Raw genomic sequence first — 21,523 nt, forward strand, 5'->3', positions numbered from 1 at the left:
GAAATGTATGACATAATAGAGTTTGATGTAGCACCGCCAAGACGGCAGTTGCTCTGCTTACGTACAGCAATCAATTAAAGCTTCAAAATCAGATTCATGAGAACAGCATCGACAAAATATCTATGGCACTTGAATGCCACTTATCAAGATATACTTTAATGAATATTCATTAGTTTATCTTGAGGTTTTTTCTGTAAAGTCAACCAAAGTCCATTTCACCGGTAGGTAATCTGCTAGACTAGCTCCAACCTGCCGTGTCGTCCCCATATCAACCAACGGCTGGTAGTAGAGTGGTAGCCCAAGACGTGCAAACAAAGTTCACACCTCAGAAGTCTAGATAATCAGAGCATCATCACCGCGCGTTAATCCAAGCCCCAGACGCGGTTGACAGCGCATATTAAGCCTGAAGTGTCTACTTTAGTTCATAACAAGATAGCGGCTGACAAGTCCAGACCCGAGCCGAGACAAAGAAAGAGGAGAGTCAGGCAGCCCTGATAGTGAGTGATACGTACAGTCGAATAGATAGCGCTTGATATCGGGGAAAATACTATCGCCTCGTCTTTGGCACTACTGCAGGTAAAAAGAAACAAGACCCAGATCCTTTGATGAGTTTGATCTCTCCTGGTTAGCGTTGATGAACCGGGTTTTATTCCTTCTCTCTTTTGAGTAATTTCCAGAGCCTTTGGGCCATGGCCAGAACTAGAATCGGTGCACTGCAACGTCGAGGAAGGGAATGGTAAGTGGTACTGTAGCCGGTCTGCACTTACATGTATGTACATTACAATTTACAAATGACAAGACCCAAAATCCTTCAAATTCTACAGCCTACTTATCTACTTGATACTTAAATAGAGAGGCATGGCATGGGCTTGAGCGGCACATACAACACGCCCCTTAAGTTATCCCCTCTCCTGAGCCTGAGAGATGAGTCCGACTCCTTCTCGCCATTCCTACGGTTCTAGCTATCCGTAACAGCCGTAACTGCAACCCCCAGCAATACATTTGCCACTAACACGAGGGATTGGCATCCCTGAAGACAATCGCCATCTCGTAATGTACAAGACGTATAGCGTATTCACACTCAAGCGACAGCCTGATTTTCCATGAGCCTGTCCGTAGGAGCCGGGAAAGACCACGTACATTACATGCACACGCGCGCGCGTTGTCAGAGCTACCTACTACACAAGCATCCAATAATACAACGGTTTCTTTAACTGGCTCAACTTCGTAGCACATCGCAAAACCGCCCGGTTCTTTTTTCCCGCCCATGCAACCCTCCTCTTGGCACGTGGTGGTAGCAGTAGGAAAGTATAGTTACAGTATCCGTAGGACCCAACCTTAGGACTTTGGCACTTGGAACGTGAAATCCCGTAGGAGAAAATGAATCCTTCAAGGACTAGTCTGAGCTCCAACCCTCGGACTCGCACTTCGGACTCGGCATTTTGCCTGCTCTTTATCCCACGAGCGAAGGAACCGTTATGAGCAATCGCCGAAGGGATGAAGTAACTGCATTCACTCGCCGTCAGAATAACCAAATAAGGAGGGCGAGACGAGCGGGGGAAGTACATATCATGGACGGCACCAATAAGTAGTAGAAACGAGGCTCTCATAAAGGCGGCGCGAGTTCTGGATGCCGCCTCAACCAGCTTAGCTCAAGATAGCTAAGCTGGCTGCATATCCGAGTGCAGAAAGTAAATGCAGCTGAAACCCCTCTCAAGCCATCAAAATGCCATAGCAAATACCCGAGGCTCTACTTGTTCAGCTCCGTGTAACCGTGGAGGTAATTACAATGGATAAACCAAGTCTATGATCAAAGCCTTACTTCATTCGAGCTACTTGCATGACCTTGGCCGCAGTCGTTGGGTTCCCAGCATGCCATGTATATGTCTCGATCAAGGTCTTTCAACTCTATTCAGCCAGCCTCCTCTACCCGTAGTCCAGGACCCTCTGGCCACTTCACCACATCACAATCATTATTCAACGGAGCAAGCTTCTGATTCGTACAATACGTTTTTCACATTTCATCATCTAGCGTAGTATGTATGTGTAATAAATGGCTCTGGATATTTGCTCAACTATCATGTGTAAGTGGTCTACTCGAGGTCGTCTTGTTGAAACGTCCCCACAGCCACCATCTTTGTTTGCCTCCTTGCCTACTTTCATCCTTCACCAGTGCCCGTCCACTCGTATTCAAGCATACATCCAAATGCGTACATGCGTAATGTATACGTTCCCAAAACGCCTCACTCGTCGTCTTTTCCTTCGCCGTTCCAAATAAGCAATCGTCTGTGCATCTCGCAGCCGTTACAGAAAACCACAGTGTCGAGCGCTTCGACCCGTGTACATAAAACGAAGGCAGACAGTTTCCACCATCTGTGAGATACCTTTGACTGTATCCAAGAAGTGAAAAGTGTGGAGTGTGAAAATGTCCAAAATATCAAAACCCGCCATGCTATGCCTCGTAGGGCCCCATACCCAACGCCTAAACAAATTCTCAAAGTCGCTGTATCTCTCCGTTATGCCTGCCCAATGTCCTATTGGTGGTAGTTCATGTTGGGCGAGCCTGGCATTGACAGAGGTGTGGTAGGGTAGTCGTAACCAGCCTCTGAGCAGTTGGCGGAGTGGTCGAATGAATGCGACAGCGGAGGAGTCTGCGAACAACCCCATCAGCAACGTGGTTCTCGGGCAACCCTTCGGGGTGTTTGATTGGCGTGACTCACATGAGGGTTCTGATCGTATGGGCTACTTGAGTTGAAGTCCATGGGGGGCATGTAGCCGTAGGTCATGTAGGGAGCGAGTCCTTCGTCGCTGGAGTATGTGGGCTCTCGCTTGATGGCATCGCTAAAGTGTGTCATGGAAGGGAGTGTCATGGGCACTGTAGAGGCTGTCATGTAGTTGGGGTAGGCATCAGCGGTTGTGATGGCTGGGTAGTGCTGCGCGGAGCCATAAGGATGGAGGAGGATCTCGTCGGGAGCGGGATAAGTCGAGTAGGTAAACTGAGGAGGGCTGTCTGAGCGAGATCGGTCGTCATAAGTGGCGGGGAAGAAAAGCTCATCAGTCTCCATGGGAGGAGTGAACTGGCCCTGCGAGGCAACAGGCTTGCTGGGAGCGGCTTGCGATTTTTGAGTCTTGGGAGCAGAAGGGGATCGCTTCGACTTGGTAGGCTTCTGGGGCTGCTTGTCGGACTCAGCATCGTCAGAAGAACCGGCACGGCGCTCAAGGTCTTCAAGGCGGCGCTTGAGCTTCTTGCCTGAAAGTGTATGTTAGTACTGTCCATCTGCTCCAGAAGAGTTCTGCTGTCTACATACGGTAGTTGCGCTGAGCAATGCGGTTCTGTATTCTGCGACGCTCAGCAAGATCGGAGATCTTGGTCCAGTCCTCATCAGGGTTGGCAGAAGCACTGAAAGCACTGCTTGTTCCCGAGTATTGTCTGGGAGGTGGGGGAGCGGCCGCGTAGGCGTAAGTTGATTGTGTCATGAACATGGACATTGTGATGTTTGTTGTGTGGGTGAGAGAGGGTGTTGTTGAAGTAATCGTCGAGTTGTTAACGACGAAGCTCTTAGATTGTCCAAAACACTGTTGAGAGTCTCAATTGTTTCCGTTATGTCTTCCTCTTCTCTTTGTCTTGTTATCCAAAGCTATCAAGAGGCAACGATCAAGGTGGGATGATGTGTTGCTTGAGGTGAGGGTGATAGGTGGGTATATATAAGTAAAAGCTCAAAGAGATCAAGAAGATCGAAGATATTACTTGAAGGTGAATCTGGTGAAGAACTTGTTGGAGATAGATGGAGAGCAAGTCGGTGGTGAGGGGGAAGAGGCTGTATATTAAATATCCCCAAAGCTGTGGAAAGTAGGCATAACGAAAAGCACCCAAGCATGAGTGACGAGGAAGACCCTTGACTGGGGCGTGAAATCCAATGATGAGGGGACACCCAAGTCAAGCATTGGTCTTGCCTTGCCAGGCCCCATGCCTTGCACTTTCTCTTTGATCAATCTGCAGTAGGTACCGTAGGCAGGCAGACAGCCCAGGACAGTCTGTGGTGTACACCTCCTTCACATTTCCAGGCTGGAGTTACACGCCCAGGCCCATGCTCCTGCCTATCCATCCATACTCCACCCACACCTCCCCTTCTTCTCGAGGATGCACGGCACGGCCACATCCAGAAAAAGGTCCCTGGTGCCTTCCCTAGACCTAATCCAAGGAGAGGGGTGTCGCAGCGCCGGGCCCCGCAAACCTTGACTTGCAAGTTGCACTTGCACTTGTACGTACTTTCACTTGTGATGGTGCTGGCCTCACAGGGCTGGTGCTCATCTCCCACCCATCACCCTCTGAGCCCCAATGCAGACCAGGGCAGTTGCGGTACGTACCTCCGCCTTTTGCCCTTGCCCATCTCGCCAGAGGTACGCTCGCATTCAGCGCTGTTTTACTGGGTCGGGTCGTTTGAGATGCCCATGGTACACTGAATCCTTTCGCTTCAATCCTTGTGCCATCGAGCCCAGAAGCAGCAACGCGTGCGATGAATATCAAGTCTGCCAATTGAGCGAAACGCGAAGCATTACAGCGAAGGAATGACGCTTTTTTTTTACCGGGAAATCAAGTTACAATACAGCGTCCACAACGCTACAGGTTGGCCACTACTGCACCTACTGTACTTCACCCAGAGACCCTTCACTAATACACTTGAAACTGTCTTATTTGGAATCGTACGGCCCGTGCAATCGAAGGACGATCTTCAACCCAGGATTCAGGATTTATAATAAACTCCGCAAGCGATGTCCACCTCCAACAGCATCTCAGCGAATCAAAGAAATACTGACAAATTGGCTCATGAGGCTATTCGAAATCATACAGCCCAAGTCGGATTTATCACGATGCATTTCTGCATCAAACCCGATGTCCGGTATATGTCTGCCTATCTGCGTAGCGACGTCGTTGTGGCACCAAGAGGGGGGAGTGTTATGCCTTCCACACAACGGTGTCTCTTCAAAAGAGCGGGATTCACGGTGGAAGCACTGAATGTATGAAATGCAAATCGGGAGTTAATGGGGGGCATGATCCAGCCCCCAGTGCTGTATACAATCAGTACAGCAGAGGGTTCAAGCACCTGTTGTGCTGTGCTGGTAACGTATCGTTCATTATGCCAGATACGGCCTGGGATGGATGCGTATTGCGTTTATCAGTACCGTTCGTCACGTAACATCAACGGTGGAGTGAAGATGAACGGCTGGGCGCAGCCCGGACCTAATTCAAGCAAAAATATAACCATTCCTCAGTGCAGTAACGGTTTGAGTCTACTGCCAGAGAGACAAGACAAAAAGGTTCCTTTGTAAACTTGCGCATCACTCAGCCTGGCACTTAGACGCTAACCGTGTCTAAGCCAACCAGATCCTCTAAAACAAGCCATGGACCAGCAAAGAAGCTTCAAGGCAGACTCAAGATCTAAGGTCAGACTCGAGTTAATTTGGGCAAATTAGCCCGAATTATCCAGTCCATTGCCGTCTCTACCTCTAGCTAGCGCAGCGCAGCGTAGCATCGCCTTGCTTCCCCTAGCTCTTCTCCACTGTCTGAGTCTGAGCCTGAGCCTGCCCTGCCCGAGCCTCTGTCTGGGGCCCAGGGCCTTGCAATCCCAAGAATCGTTGTTTGGGCCAATGTTACGCAGGTTATGGAACCCAGAGCACATCAGTTGAAGTTGTCCAATCGCAGAGGACTGGTCCCGAGCACCCAAGTGCAGTCAAAATGGACCCCGAAATGATGAGCTCTGATACAGGTTGGCCGATGGCCAATCGCAAGCTCTCAATCCCAGGCTCTACTTCATCGCTCCCAGGACCGTTTTGCCGGGTTAGAGGACCTTTTGACGGGCCGGCCACGTCGTTAGGGCAGTTCAGAAGCCGCCTGTCGTAGGGCTGTGTGACGACACGATTATTAGGTGCTCACATAATACTCGAGGTAGAGCCCAAGCAGATACTATCTACGAAAGGGGATCAACATGTCTGTCGACTATTCGATCGTTTTTGGCATAGTCGAGGCTTGCCAAGCTTTGTCAAAGCCGCCTGGGAGATCATTTCACCCTGGGCACTTGCTTGCGACACAAGACAAATCCGACAAGCGACATCACCATCGTGCCATTTTACCCCAGTGCCGCGTCTATCCCTACCCGTTATCTTTGACAGGGCAAGTTAACTGAGCCAAGTCAACCCTTCTCGTGGCACCCTCCACTTCCAACCACATGGCTCCGGGCCATATGCTCTCTGCCCCCCTGGGAATAATGAACGGAATATTAGCTAGAGTTGCACTGAACTGAACTGTATCAAACGATGCTAGGGCTTGACAGTTAGTGATGTCAAATATCACAAACAACAGACTTGAAGACTTATAGCGGGTTCGCAATATGAAACTAAGACAGATTCAAAACAGCACCCTCTAACACTGAAGCAAGCCATCTGTCAGTTTGTTCAGGTACCACCAGCCTAATGGCTCAGTCCACGAGTCTTGGCTTTCACGCAGTCTCAGCCATGCTCTATTAGCCGCAGACGCTGCAGTGGCCGTTATTTGTCATGAAGGAGCCCTACTGAAATCGATTTCACCTACATAAAGCACCTTACAATATCAGAAGCTCTCCGGTCCGAAGGATTCGCTGCTAGTAAAGCAGTACCGTAACGCATGGCATGCAGGGGTTGGTTCGGCTGTCTCTCACGATCGAGGTTCCGGCTGTTAACGTTAAGCGCGGCCGCAACGGGACGTTGTGAAGGAAACGCTGCTCAATGGCGGCCGACCCCTGCTTCCGACCGTTGAGTGGCAACGCGTCGCTTCATGTCACTCGAATCTGGCATTTTGCAGTGCAGGAGTGAGTGCAAGTCGGACTAAATTACCTATGAACTAAACTTTCAAGGATAAAGGGGTGAAGTCATTTCCCAGAAACTTGAGTTTAGGATAGGAGCTTGTCTTTTGGGGGCCGTTCCGCTGGTGATCGACACAATAACTTTCGCCTACGAGTTGGTGACAGAGTGTGAACAACCATTTGCCCAGATTATGACAGCAGGCATTTGGGTCCAAAGCTCGGGCTAAACTTGTTTGGGCCATTTTGCCTGTTATGATGTGCTACTCGACCCTGAACCCTGTTTCTTTAACCCAGAAGCACAGGTCAAGGATCCAAGCTCGTGCGTCGACAGGGCTTCGGACTGCGTACCCGCGTACTGGACAGCAACAGCAGTTGGGGCAAATTAACCTGCTTTGGCAGAATCCTTCAGAGACGATCAGAGAGTGTGACTGAGTGAGTGAGTGAGTTAGTTTCTGCTTGCGCCCTGAGGTTGATGATGGAATGAGGGGGAGGCGAGGAGAGGCGCGGCGTTCGGAGAGTTTTGATGACAATTGCACCGGTCGAGTCGATCTATGGCGCTTATCTATCTACACGATTTGACAGTGGCTAGATATCGCGCCCGTTTTACCACTCAAGTGTGTTGACTTGACACCAACAAGCAATGTCGATCATCTCTATTTGGAAGTTGTACGAGAGCATCTACGGGCGAAATTACAGTACTGGAGGTGTAGACGGATATCCGAGACTGCCGTTGACTTGACTTACACGGACTTTGGTTCAGTCAAGATATTCCACAGAACTTACTGTACACTAACGTTAGTTTTCTTGAAGGTATCCACGACGCATGAAATCAATAAGCGGTCTGGTCGAGCGTCTGTAGCGCTATTCTAAGCGCTTTCTCCACGAATGTGTGTGCGTATTCTTCAATGAAAGGGCTGCGTTGACGCGATGTACTCTCACCAGTCAGTGTCACTGGCTGTTGAACTTTGATATTATATTGCAACACAAATCGGATATTGAAGCTTTTGGCTTTTGACTTTTGACTTTTACATAAACATACCCTGGTCCAGAAAAGGAAATCACCGGCTCCGTGTCAATGGAGAGTCCGGCTCCGCGGCGACGGCCATGGATCTTACAGACTGGCCAATCAGGTTAATTTTGGTGCGAGCCAGAGTTACTTCGACATAAACCCAAAGTTTGAGCCCCGTTAACAAGCCATTTATTATCCGCAAGGTACCGTAACATCGATTAAAGGAACCCTTCGCTAAAAGAACGTAAGGTAGCCTCTAAACAAAGAACGGAACGGCAGGTCGCGCCGAAAAGCTCCGTGGATCTCGTCCGTGGAATTCGGATATGCCTCTTGGTCACTGCATTTTGCGCCAAGGGAAAAGACCGAGTGGGAAAATGGATGGCAATCCCTGTTTGGTCGAAACAAGCGCGAGAAAAATAAATGGCTACAGCCGTTGGAAGCAGTAAAAAAAAAAAAGGCATTATTGTAGGAAGAGGCTTAGATCATGATTGTGCGACCCCTGTCCTTGTGTGATTGGGTCCCTTGCCAGCTGTCAAGCGCGATAATATGTAAACTCTTTTCCCTTTTTTGGGAGAGTAGCAACGTTTCAACTGACGAGAAAGAGGAGGGTCAGATGCCAAATATGAGTGGACGGAGAGCACTTCGAGAGAGAGACGCCGGCAGGCTTAGGCTTGTGCTTGTGGTGCTTTTTGCCTTCACGTCACCAGTGAGCGAGTAAATTTCCCGACCGTTGAACATGCCCGGTCATGGTGATGTTCTAGCCCGTTTGCTGTGCCGCATCTAGTTTGAGGGTAAAATCGAGATAGCTTCAACGGCGGTTCTTGGATATGCCCCATCTTAGCCAAGATCACTACTGTATCTCTTGATGAGTGAATTTGATGAGATGAGTTGTTGTTCTTTTTGCCACCTCCTCTTTTTGTGATTCTCATGTCTTGATCAGTCAACCAGACTATCGTGTTAACAACTCATCCCATCCCATCCTTCTCGGTGTGCAAAGTCCCTATCCTACGGGAAGACGATCCGGTAGTACTCACACAAATGATATTATAGCGGAAATATAGACCTCTTCCCCGCTGTGGTAGATGCCGATTTATTATTGGGGAGTTCATAAAAATATCCTCATCGCCTCTTTTACTTGGGTAGGCCTTGTTGCACACCCTGTCACACGAATAAACAAGAGTGATTTAATAATATCCTATCATACTGGAAAGATCCTTGTTGAATATTGAGGCCATATTTACTATCCCAAAGATCAAACATTAATTCTTGAGTACTGTAATTAGGTCTAGGTCTAGGTCTAGAATTGTTGGCCGTCTATCATTTCCCTACGATCTCGCAAAGCAAAGCCAATCTAAGTTGAGACCCCACAAGGTGGGAAATCAGTCGATGGCCTCGTGCACAGACATGGATTGTGAAGCTGCAGGGTTTATTTTCTAGTTGATCTCTATGCTACTGTGTCTGTGTGACTCTACTGTACAGTACTACGGCGGATATTCTCTTGTCCGTTGGCCTACGGACCCTCATGGATAAGGATTCTAATCCATGAGATAAACGACGCAGAGTGGATGAAACGTCGAGACGAAATAGGAAATCAGTATAATTGACCCAAAGAAGCCCAGTCCAGTCCACTTATCGGAATGTGGGCAAAATGAAGAGACAGTCCTGATTCAGCCTTACGCGGGCCTGAATGTCGGGACTATTTCCCATGTGTTGTCCCTGGCCCTGTGCCTGTGCCTGTGCCTCTGATATGCACAGCACCCTTTGATTCGCAGCCAACACAGCGTAGCTAATTGTTCGTCGAAACTTGATTCCTTACCAAGCTAGTTAATTATATCAAAGGTCAGGATAAATGGAACGATCGTTGATGAACGAATAGATATCGTCACCAAAGAGTCTCGACCGTTGAACATGGCTGAAACTGCCACAAACACTTGATACCAAATGCATGTGCAAGCACAAAGGGTCCCCCTTCCGCGGAACTTTGGTAAGGCCTTGTCTCTACCAGGTAGGTACCTTTTACCCAATCTGGACATATCTTTCGAATCTGTGGCCCAAGTCCCTGGGCCCCCATAACGATGCTTTGCCTTGCAAACCTTCCAGCAATATGATCGTCTATCCAATAACACTTGAATATTGCCAGGCTGATCTGCTTCTTGCCCCTGAATCCGCATGGGTATAAGCCGTTGCGTTGGGGGCTGTATGTGCATGTACGTGGCACCGCCTGTTTATCCTTCACCCGCCCTTTTGGTTGATGGTTGATGATTGATCAACATCACGGGTTTGTCTTTGGGTGGTTGCATGCTACAGTTGCAGGTGCAGTATTCTGATAATGGGGATTTTTGCCAAGGGCGTCTATCATCCAATCTTTTCCGAGCATGCTTATCAATTAGAGACTATACTAACTGAAGGTTTGCAAATGGTTCATGAGGGGTGTAGTTTATCCAGTGTATCCAGCCCTACGAGATGACTTTGACCGTTGCGTTGGCGCTTGAGTCGTAATCTTCCAACCAGAAGAGAGTATTGAGTCAATCTAATCCTGCTGCCCCCTCAGTCTAAGTCTCAGTCTCAGTCTCACTGAAGAGTAGAGCACTGTATTTAGTGACCTATTGTTTTAGTGCACCCCTTTGACAAATCTTGTCCGACAGTTCCTCCGCCGCCCTTTGGATGACAAGCACAAACCCAAGCCCAAGCCCCCCCGTCCTAGTAATTTTGGTGCTGGTGCTTTGGGGGTCGGTCGGCCGCTGCGCCCTGAGCCAGATCACTGGGACTGGGATGCGTCACATCGAAAAACTCCAGTACATTGGATGCTACTGCAGCTCCTGGCCTTAGCTCAAGCTTCAAAGCTTGACCGGTTGTCGATCATGGAACGATATCTTCGGCGACCATTATTTCAATTTTACCAAAGCGTTTAGAAAAGTAAAGGGAGAGAGCGGGTTTAACAGACTATCCCCGACCGAATGCCGCAACGAGCGCCCGTAAATTGAAAAGTACTGTGAAGATCATCACAAGATTGACTCACAAGGGACTGACTACCTATCCAGAACGGGATGCTGCTCGTTATCCCATCCAAGGTCCGTCATTTGACGTCAAAAGGCGGATGCAGGTTGAGACAAAGATTAGGTCACTGAGACGAGACAGAGACATAGCTTGTTTACTGCTACTGCGCGTCAACATTTACGGTAGGCACGGCTGTTCGGCGAAGCCGTAGTGCCGGGTTTAATAATGCATGTAGCTGGTAGGCAGAACAGAAGGCGGACTCTCACTGTTTCTTTCCTCGACTTAACGTTATCTACCTGCTATTTCAAACGAAATATACGACTTGCAGAGAAAATACGCCGTAAGAAAAAACCGAAGAATAATCAATAATTCTTTTTTATTTGCAGGGAACCGAAGAGAAGACATGGGTCATTCATCGTGAACCCCACTTTCTGTTTGGTTCTGTTTACGCGCGGGTCGGCGACCATTTTACCAGCCGTCCCGTTCCATTCGTTTCGTGCCGGACAGGAATTAGCAGTCACAGTCATTCGGTCAATTGCACAATACACGCACTATACGGATACTGTCGGTGATTTCTCAACTCACGCTTCTAATTCACAGTGATTCGGATTTCGATATTCTTCATTGATAGCGGAACAGTTCCCTTCCATGTCAGCATTTGAAATACCCTTACCTTACCTACCGTCTGACAGGAACCTTCACCCGCTTCCTCGGTACCATCGTCTCGTCCTCCCGTCGACGAGGGTGGGTTTAAGGTTCTCACTCTTCCCCCCAAGCCACGGACGGCATAATGGGGATCCGTTCTCACTCTTGTTTGCTCTGCCTCTGTTTTGCTTTCTTTGGTCCTGACGCCAGGCTGTACTGGGTATAGCAGTATAGCAGGGACAAAGACCCGGAGAGTTATTGGCGGGCTAGCACTGCCATCACCAGGATAGAACGGAGACATTTTCCCTCGAATAAGTTACTCCTTGTCGGCCACATGTCGCCGATTACTACAGAAGTTAAGCGGTCGGTCTTCACTATCGAAACTCACTCACTTCATGTGATACACGAGATATGGAACTCGGCTCTTTGAGCTGCAAGCCAGTAAGCCACCACAACTACCTACAGTTCACGGTGCAGGCAATACTGCACACTTGTGGAGGATAGCTGCGACCCTGCAGTTCTCTCTCATGTATTTCTCTTCACGTGAAGCAAATCAAGACACGGCGTCTACTCTAAAAGCCGAAGTTGCAAGAAAGTGACTTTACCACGTTGGGCCATTTATTCGACGATGTGCAATGGATTATGGCCCCCCTAGTCAGAAGGAAAAACATGTAGTCTCGAATCCTAATCATGTAGTGTCCGAGCCGTGATTTCATTCCCGTGCCGTTCCCATCAGTAGAGCTTCGGGGAGCTTTGGGTAGCTTTGAAACCACAAAGCTACGATACGCATGCTTGTTCCCCTTGTAGGAAATGATGAACAAGCACACGCCCGCTGCCAGAAAGATGAAGGGGACGGGAGGGGCTAGGACGAGGGCTGTAGGGTGTTATTATCAAAGGTGAGGCTAGTTCAGAACAGGGGGAAACGTTTTTGGGGTCCAAAAACGATAAGTGGGCAAATAACTTGCCGTGTTAACCAGACCAGGGGTGGGATTGATGATTGATTGCGGCTGGGGTTAGAAATCTGGGTTAAATACAGGATTGGGGAATCTTTGCGCCAGTTCCCAATTGCGCCAGCGCCTCGAAACGTGGTGCCGTTAAATCCTCACTTGTGACCTCTAAACTCCGAAGATCAATCAATGTCCACGTAATTGCAATTTTAATTCCGAGTAGGAAATCGATTCGAAGGGGAATTCATTCAAAAGGAAACTCATTCGAGTACAGTACAAAGTATCCATAGTACAGTACTTTAGAGGGGAAAACGACGCGCGTGTCACCAGTGAGCCAAGTTACAATTCAAAGTTATGACTGTGGATGCAAGACACAGCGGATAGTGAAAACGAAAAAAGAAAGACTAATCGATCCACTGCATCGAAGCTGGAGCCAGCAGTTGTCGCTAGGTCTGGCACACAGACACAAGCTCTGCCTGACAGCTGTGTATCACTTTATCCCGCTCTGCGTGTCTCGGTCCGCCATTTCCAAATCAGTGCATCACCTCCGTGGGCTGAAGATGCAATTGAGTCTTGGGATGTTATGTTAATGTCTTATTGTTGTGTATGTACCTTTTTCAGCCCCAAGACTCCAAGGCGTCAACAATAGACAATTGGTTGGTCGTATAAATGCCCGATGTGGGCATGGGCAGTCCGGGACTTTTTTTTCCTCCTCATCATGCGAATGCGACAGTTGAAAAAGTCCCATGCTATGATTGATGGACACAGTTTTGAGCTACGGCATCATATCCCCATAGGGCTGCAGCACGTTTAGAAGGGGGATCTCGTTTCCCCCAGAACCGAAGCGTCAGCGGTGAAGGTTAACCGTAAGGCTCTTCGGCGAGGCCGGGAGATTAAGAAGTCGTCCAAACAGATTGCAAGTTGACGATGCCCGTGGTTGCATGAGACAGTCACTCCCAGAAAGATGATATAGCCGCATGTAGGTTATGATGCATCTACAGCGGTAGAGCTCCTTGGCGAGACGTCATTTGCTTGTATCACGGCCGACATTTAGATTGTGTCTATCATTGTGCGCTTAAACATGAGAAAAGAGTAAAGCAAGACTTCTAGAAGGCTGAGCCTCGAAATATTGGAGCATCACAAGCATTGACTTGTCTCTAGTGCACTGCCGTCAGAAACATTGACCGGCATAATAGACGAAATAATCTGGTTACTTTGTGCCAGTTGAGACAAGCATTTAGGCTCCTGTATTTTGGCCCTGAGAGACTCACTGCACTGCACTGCACTGCAATCTGCTACCACTGAACTTCTGTGGGGCTTCGAAAGAGGGGGCGTGGCTTATAAAGCTCCGTCGCAACTTCCGCTTGCAAGGGCGGGGTGGGGTGACTCTCAAGCTCAAGCGGTAGGGCTGAACGGGCGGGAGCAAGATGAGAGGTGGGGTTCTCTTCTGATTGGTCAGGCTCTTCTCTGCATCTGCAGCAAGGGTGGTTTGAAGAAGAGCCAAGCAAATGGAATGGAATTGAACAAGGGCCGGTATTTAGTTCATTTTGTTGTTCCCACTGTTGAGTCCCAACTCCATGGACGTATCCATGATCGACTCCGCTGCCACAACCAACACGCATTACGAGTGAGAGAAGAGCGAGAAAATTTACAAGGGATTGATTGCAACAGCAGGGCATTTCCAACCCCTTGTCACTTTACCTTTCGACTCATCGTCCTGGGTCTCGGCTCGAGAAATGTAACATCCTTCCGGTGGACGATGCTCGAGAGACAGGGCCTCGGGGTACTGTAACCTGCTGTGCCGCTGCGACCACAAGGCGAAGCCCACGACTGCAATCTTGTTTTCCTCGTCTCCTTCAAGGTAGCATTCCTTCTGCTTGCCGTACCCGCACCCGTGCCTGTGCTCTACGCGTTCCTGGACAGTTCATCATGTCGGCCGCGATTCGTTGGGATGATCATCATGGCTGAGATACGGATTTAATTTGGGGAATACGCTGGTGCATTGCAGCGTAGCGATCTTCCCCGACAATGGATGTCCAGCGCAGAGTGTTACTCTGTAAGGGTAGCAGTCGTAGACAGCCCGAAAAAGGCAAAATATTAGTTTGAGACATGGATACACAATGCGAAATGCGGTACCACTGCTACTTCGGTTGGCTGGCATGCAATATAGAGTCACGTTGATGAACCTGAACCACTGACCTGACCTGACCTGTTCGTCAACCAGGCTGAGGATGAATGCGATTGGCAGTCATAACCTCTTTCTTCTCTGGGGTTGGTTCCCCCGGTAGGCAGCAGTATTTTGCGCAGATTTCTACTGGATGAGTCCATTCAGAGAGCAATAGTAAAAACCCCAATCGGTGAAGCAGTATGATCAACGGGATCCGGAAACTCTGATTTTCCCTACCCCGGAACGGAGACGGAGACGGAGACGGGGAGATTTTCTGGCAGAGACCCATCATGAGGTTGGGTCCTGGTAAAAGTCGACTCCGCCACGTTTCTACCGGCCGAGCCCCCTCGGAGCGCAACATGACACCTTCTTTTGGAATGTGCTACTTTGGCTTTAGCTCCGCTATGAGGCTGGTGATAAGTTGTGAACTTGTTACTTCTCCTACGTGCTAAAGATAGCCCAGCCCAGTTCGGGAAAATGAAAAGGTACGTAGTTTTTGTCTTGTCTGCTGCGCTGCGACAGGACAGGACATGGGGCCCCTGCTTCGATCATCCCCGCCCTGTGATTCAAGTGGGGAAGGTTCGACCGGGGTGCCAAAGTCCGCCAGTTTAACGTGGGCAAGAGCGTTTTGCAGTGTTGAAAAGGCGGAGGACCAGGGGGCGTCTCGTTCTCGTTCGTTGACCTCAGTTCAACCAACCCAAGCCCGACCTGCCAGCCCAGCCAAGACCCCAAGACCCAAGACAAGCCAAGCAAGATCCAGTCTGTCTACAGAGTACTGTACGTACCGTGCCTTTCTCTTGACTGTCTGTTGTTTGCTTTCCCGTACAAGTCAAGCAGAAACAGATGCACCCATTGATTGCGACACTCACACACAAAAGTCAACGGCCGCATGGGAATCTCGCCGAGTGGTAGCCGACAGGCTGGGAAGCCATCGCTCTTCCGTCATTTCTTCATTGAGGCTGTAACTAGCGGAGAAGTCAAGACACGCCCTGGGTCTCATATTTCCATCATTCGAGGATAGCTTCGTGGAGGAGGCTGAAGCTGAAGCTGTACAGAGTATCTTCCTCCGCTTTTAGCATCACCGGTCTAGTAAATGTTTCAGCCTCTAGGGACTTTGTTCGTGGTCCTTGTGCAATTGCATCTTGATACCCTTTTCCGTGTAGCAATTCGTTGCGCTGCATGAATCCAATGAGTTGAGTTGTCCACCAACAATCCAACATCGCAACACCTTCAATACCAATACGAAACCTCGCATTCTCTTCTAAAATCTGCCTTGTGCCTGTTGCACGTCATTTCCCCATCTTTCGGATTTGACCGACCAGGCATCATCTTTTCCTTTGCCGCGATGATTCATCTTTTCTTTCCGTTTACACCTAGTACCAAAAGGCTATCTTGCGCCTCAACGCCTTCATGTGGCCGCTACCAGATTGACTTTACCATTTACCCATCGTTGAATTTCATGGTATTCTATCTTTGTCGATGGCAATGGCTCTTCGTTCCGCTCTTCCATCAACTACAGGAATTTGTCTACATTTCTGAGAACGCGATGACGATGGAGAGCGCGAAGTATAACTCCTTCTGTCTAAGCTGAAATAAACAAGGCGATCTTGTGTTAAGCTAAAAGATTAGCCCCCAGAAATGCCGGTACATCCTCTACAATGCCGTTCCGTCACATGTGTTGATTATCAATCACAGCTAACAAATCGGGCTCCAGATGGGATAGCCTCTTCCAACGATGCGTTTAAATTGGGATCTTTTGGCTCGGCCGAATGCTATCCCAAGGTTTTGAGTGTATGGAACGGGCAATATACGCCGTCTGTTGACTCATTCACTAGTATCAAGAAGATCGTCGCCGTTATGGTCAAGACGCCCTTAACACGACTCCATCATCTATCTGTTTACGATGGATTCGCAACCTGGCGAATAGTATCATGCTCACTCCACAAGCAGATCAAGCCGTGTCTCAACTCGACTGCGTCTAATCTCCTTGGCTCCATGTCTAAAGTATAGGGACGGCTCTCACCGGTGCCGCCAACCGAAAGCCACGACATACCGTCCGGTGTCGCTAGGTTAGCATTAGTTACAGGTAGCTAACGTTAGCAGGTTGGGGACAGCTACAGCACTGTCACTTGGCGATTTCGGTAGTTCAGGGTGACTAATCTTGATAGAATCGTTTACCCGATTTATCGAAAGCGAGACGTCTAGGTTGGTTTCATTTTAGACTGAAAACTCAGGGTGGTCTTTGCGACAGAAAGCCACCAGAACTCCAAGCTCAGTTCGCCGAACCAAGCCAAGCTTTACTGGTGTCGTCCCGTCAAGAGCTTCATGTTAGCTTGAAAGGTGACGAATGGGCTGTCTCGGATGAGTGTCCGTAATGAAGCAAACAGAGCTCTTGGCGGCGAACAGACACTATTCATTTAGGGTGAAACCAACCGCTGAAAGACAGAATGGCAGTGGAGGTCCAAGGGAGCTTGGAGCTACCTCAGCGGCTTGAAGCCATCAGAAGTGCAGAAGTGCCCTTGTCTTGATGTGGTCTTGTCGCGCCGCCCGCTTCTGTGCAAACATGCCATTTGAATGCTTGAATAACAGGATATTGTCGTGAACATAGCTTCAATAAAGACGTCAATGGAAATAGCATGGAGTTCAGACGGAGTGCTGGACTTAACGAGCTCGGGGCATGGAAAGACGTCACAGATCTACCCGGTAAACCCATCTATCTTACCGCGAGACCCTTGGCGCCTGTCGGGGATTTCTTTTTGCAGATTCCAACCAGGCTTCTGATATAGTTTCCCTGTTTTCTGGGACTGATTCACACCGTTGCCCTGCACTTTTGGGGGCCATGCACTGCATATTGACATGATTTGCTCTGGTGTAGAAGACGCAGCACACAGTGAGTAGAGGAGAACGGATAAATGGAAGCGGAAAAGCAGAAAGGAAGGGAATGGGTTGTGGTGTTGTTGTTTCCCTTTGGAATTACCATTTTCAGGCCGCAGAGCTGCATTATCACATTACAATGGGCTGCCAGCTCTGTCCACTCGCTGTCTTTCTCCGTCCCAAGCCCAAGGGTACCATCAGCCGTCAGCTCGAGGGTCTATCCAATAGTTGTCAGCCCAAGGATCGATGAAGGGTGGGGAACTGTAATTGGCTTTTGAGGCGGGCGCTCTGCAGCCCAAAGTCAGAACCCAATTGCTAAGCAGAGCTCTCGTACCTCATGATAGTGACGTAGATGCTTGTCTCTTTCTAGCCAGATACTCGACTGTACAGAGAACAGACAGACAGGGGCTGGTTCGTTCAATAGTTGAATGCAACATTGCATTGCATTACAATTTGCAATACCAGGCGTCTTATGACGACGTGTCAATGTGCACTTTCACTGACCGTGAAGCTATCATCTTGTTGCTTGACTCTCACCTGACAATGACCTGGGATTGACCCGGACGACCGGGGCGGCTCTCTCGGAGGAGACGATAACTGAAGCTCAGGACAGGACCCTTACTCTATTATTCCCAAGTTAACTCCACAGCAAGAATGATCACCAGCAGGGTTATCGTTGATACTTCGTAGTCGCCGAGTTTAGCAAAGAAGCTATACACAAACGTGCACTCGTAGAACAATTCTAGACTGTATCAAACAGATGGGACTTTGGACCCTTATAAAAAGCATGGATCTCCTAGTAGTCTTTTTCACAGCAGAGAAGAAAAAAACTTCTCATTTAACTGTATCTGGAACTATTCCAACCGTGCACCTGTTAGTTGAAGCTTGGAGCTACCCTGGATGAGAGGCGGTAAGAGATAGAAACAACGGCCCGATCTCGTCAACTAATAAGTGTTTGAAACTGGTGAGGCAGATTTAATTCTTCTTTTTCGCTTCTACCGCGCGTCAAGATCCACTGTCTGTGTGTAATTCTGGGTCTTCTTGTTTGTTTCAGTGAAGATTTGATAGAACCAACATGTGGATAATGAGGCGACTGTAACGGTCCACGTTTAGCAACACTTCAATTTTGTTATGCAGGTGCTTTTGCTCCGGAAGGGTCTTTGATTTAGTCCGAGAGTCCTCTTCAAGAGGTTTGCATTAGTATTGGTGATGTTTGCAAAGTGTCGTCGAAAGTTGTGTCCAGGTTAGGTAGATATGATTCCAAATGTATAACCATTCCGAGACTTCATCGATGAGTAAGCACACCCAGAGCATTGTTTGTAAGCATCATGCTTCAGCTGTGGGAAGAATGGATCGAGAATTCGATTGTTGAAGCTATTGGTGAATTGCAGCTGATTTGTTACTGAAGAAGACACCGTTGGGAGCTCAAAGTGATAAATATGGCATCCATACGCCTCACCATGAAGAGATATCCAACTCTCACCAAGCCATTGTGTATGCATTTACCCTACTATCAAACTCATTAACACATCTAACACTTCGATTTATCTCAAAGTCTTACTCAATATCCCTAAACGCAACTACTCAATGCCCCGACCAACTGGTCTCATCGCCTCCGAGGGCATCGAACTTCTCAGCTGGGGCACACCCAATGGTCTCAAAGCCCAGATCCTCCTCGAAGAGCTCCGCGATGCGTATGGCATGGATTACACCATCCAAGACATCGATATTGGCAAAAAGATTCAAAAGGAGCCATGGTTCACAACTATCAACCCTAATGGTCGTATCCCAGTTTTGGTAGACCATGATAACGATGATCTTGCTGTGTTTGAAGGGAATGCCATACTGAGCTACTTGACGAGAAAGTACGACCCGGAATACAAGTTCTCGTTTAGGAGTGATGATGATGATTACACACGAGCGGAATCGTGGATCGGATGGCAGCATGGAGGAATTGGACCTATGTAAGTGTCTTGTCTTCTACCATGAATCGAGTATTCCACTAACATGTGATCAGGCATGGTCAAGTTTTACACTTTCTCTACGACGCCAAGTCTACAATGCCATACGGCATCCAGCGATATGTTGGAGAAACAGAACGTCTCTACGGTGTCCTAGACAAGCGCCTCTCAGATCGTGACTATATCGTCGGTCCAGGCAGAGGTCGCTACTCTATCGCTGACATATCTCTCATCGGCTGGACTGATCGTCTACCACGAACTACCATCTCATGGGACAATTATCCCAACGTGAAGGCGTGGTTTGCTCGTATGCTCGAGAGACCTGCTGTGAGACGTGGCATGCTATTGCCCACTAATGAGGACAAGCCGACGGCGTTGGATCCTGTTGATGAAGATACAAGGAAGAAACGTGCGGACCTTAAAGTGATTGTTGATGAGGCTAAGGAGCAGTTTGGGTACAAGTATTCTTCGCCTTAGGAAGACCGGAGTTGACTACGTCAGGGTACCATTAATTGACTGTCTGACGAATACCCTTTACTGCTGATGGAGACAACCCAGTACAGCGGTCGCATCCATAGAGTTCCCTGTTTGAAGAACAGCGGTGCTGGTAGTTCCCGCATATGGTTCCCAGGGGTGAATGCAGTGTCTGCAAGGTAATTGAAGATCAAGATCGACCGTACGGGCTTGTACGGACATGAATTGAACCAGGGGACTGGAAAGCCATGTCACGCCATTTGTATGACAGACGGGGTCCGGCGGTGACATGTCCAATTAAACCGCCCGCATGATGGCTCACGATCATGACATCTCATCATGACGACACTCAGTATGATGGTGGAAATATATATGATAAATTTGATCATTAATTGCTCATTCACTCATGAGGTTCGCTTTTTGATATTCAACTAAATTTGCAATCCCATGCCAAAGCGCCGTATTTGTTTCACCCTTTACAGATGGAACTTCTTAACCTTCTCGACCTCGTCGTAACTACCCATGAAGATACCGGCCTTGTCGTGGATACTCTCGGGCACCACCTCGAGCATACGGTTCATCTTGCTGTCGACAGCTTGACCACCGGCTAAAAGAGCGTTAGTAAAGAGACCTTAAGTGAATAATGCGATTGACTAACCATTCTCAAAGATAAGAGCCATGGGCGCACACTCGTAAAGGATACGGAGCTTGCCCTTGGGGCTCTTCTTGTCGGCAGGGTAAGCGAAGATACCTCCGTACAATAGAGTTCGGTAAGCATCAGCAACCATGGAACCGATGTAACGCGCGCTGTAAGGCTTGCCGTTTTCTTGGGCCTGCTTCAGAGAGTTGAAGTAGTTGATGGTCTTCTCCTCCCAGTATAGTGAGTTACCCTCGTTGCAAGAGTAGATGTCGCGCGACTTGGGCAGGCGCATGTTGGGGTGAGACAGGATGAACTCGCCGACGCCGTTGTCGAGGGTGAAGCCGTTAACGGTGCTGCCCTTCATGGTAATGACGAGCTGAGCAGAGGCACCGTACATGGTGAAACCGGCAGCGAGCAACTCGGTACCGGGCTTCAGGATGTCCTCCTTGCAGCCCTTTGAGCCTGGGGGAAGCTTGTGGATAGCGAAAATGGTACCGACTGAGACACCGGCGTCCAAGTTGGAGGAACCGTCAATGGGATCGCAGGCGACAGCGTAGCGGGCATCGGAAGCGTCCTTGAAGTAGATGATCTCATCCTCTTCTTCGGAGACGAGCAGCGCGCACTTGCCTGAAGAGCGCATAGCCTCAATGAAGAGATCATTGGAGATGACATCGAGCTTCTTCTGGTCGTCGCCAGTGCTGTTTGAAGAACCGGCCAAACCAGTGAGGTTGACCAGGGTGGCGCGTCGAATGTAGTAGGCAATGGATTTGAAGGAGAACTGGAGAGCGTGGCACAATAGACTGAGGGGTCGTTAGTGAGGCTATCATGAGAATTGGGGGGTCACATGAGCATACGTGAAGTCACCAGTAGCCTCAGGGTGCTTGGCCTGCTCCTCAGTGAGGAAGCGGGTAAGGGTAACAATGTTAGTGTTAACCTTCTCGGTTTCTTGTCCGCTGGCGGTGGTAGCCAT

General features: G+C 48.9%; 3 protein-coding genes across 3 annotated transcripts; 1 reads left to right on the forward strand and 2 right to left on the reverse strand.

Annotated features, from left to right (window-relative positions):
• Positions 1-2,534: 2,534 nt before the first annotated feature.
• FIESC28_01201 (uncharacterized protein) lies at positions 2,535-3,489 on the reverse strand (the record flags this gene model as incomplete). Its single annotated transcript, XM_031155352.1, has 3 exons — positions 2,535-2,651; positions 2,721-3,250; positions 3,309-3,489. The coding sequence occupies 3 exons, from the start codon at positions 3,487-3,489 to the stop codon at positions 2,535-2,537; spliced, it is 828 nt and encodes a 275-aa protein (XP_031020519.1).
• Positions 3,490-19,065: 15,576 nt separating this feature from the next.
• On the forward strand, positions 19,066-19,916 carry FIESC28_01202 (uncharacterized protein; the record flags this gene model as incomplete). Its single annotated transcript, XM_031155353.1, has 2 exons — positions 19,066-19,442; positions 19,496-19,916. The coding sequence occupies 2 exons, from the start codon at positions 19,066-19,068 to the stop codon at positions 19,914-19,916; spliced, it is 798 nt and encodes a 265-aa protein (XP_031020520.1).
• A 473-nt stretch (positions 19,917-20,389) lies between these two features.
• Positions 20,390-21,523, reverse strand: FIESC28_01203 (uncharacterized protein; the record flags this gene model as incomplete). Its single annotated transcript, XM_031155354.1, has 3 exons — positions 20,390-20,520; positions 20,572-21,353; positions 21,408-21,523. 3 exons carry the CDS (start codon positions 21,521-21,523, stop codon positions 20,390-20,392), a joined length of 1,029 nt encoding a protein of 342 aa, XP_031020521.1.

The sequence above is a fragment of the Fusarium coffeatum genome (assembly GCF_003316985.1).
Source record: "Fusarium coffeatum strain FIESC_28 chromosome Unknown BRIP53273_contig_33, whole genome shotgun sequence".
NCBI classification, from domain to species: Eukaryota; Fungi; Ascomycota; class Sordariomycetes; order Hypocreales; family Nectriaceae; genus Fusarium; species Fusarium coffeatum.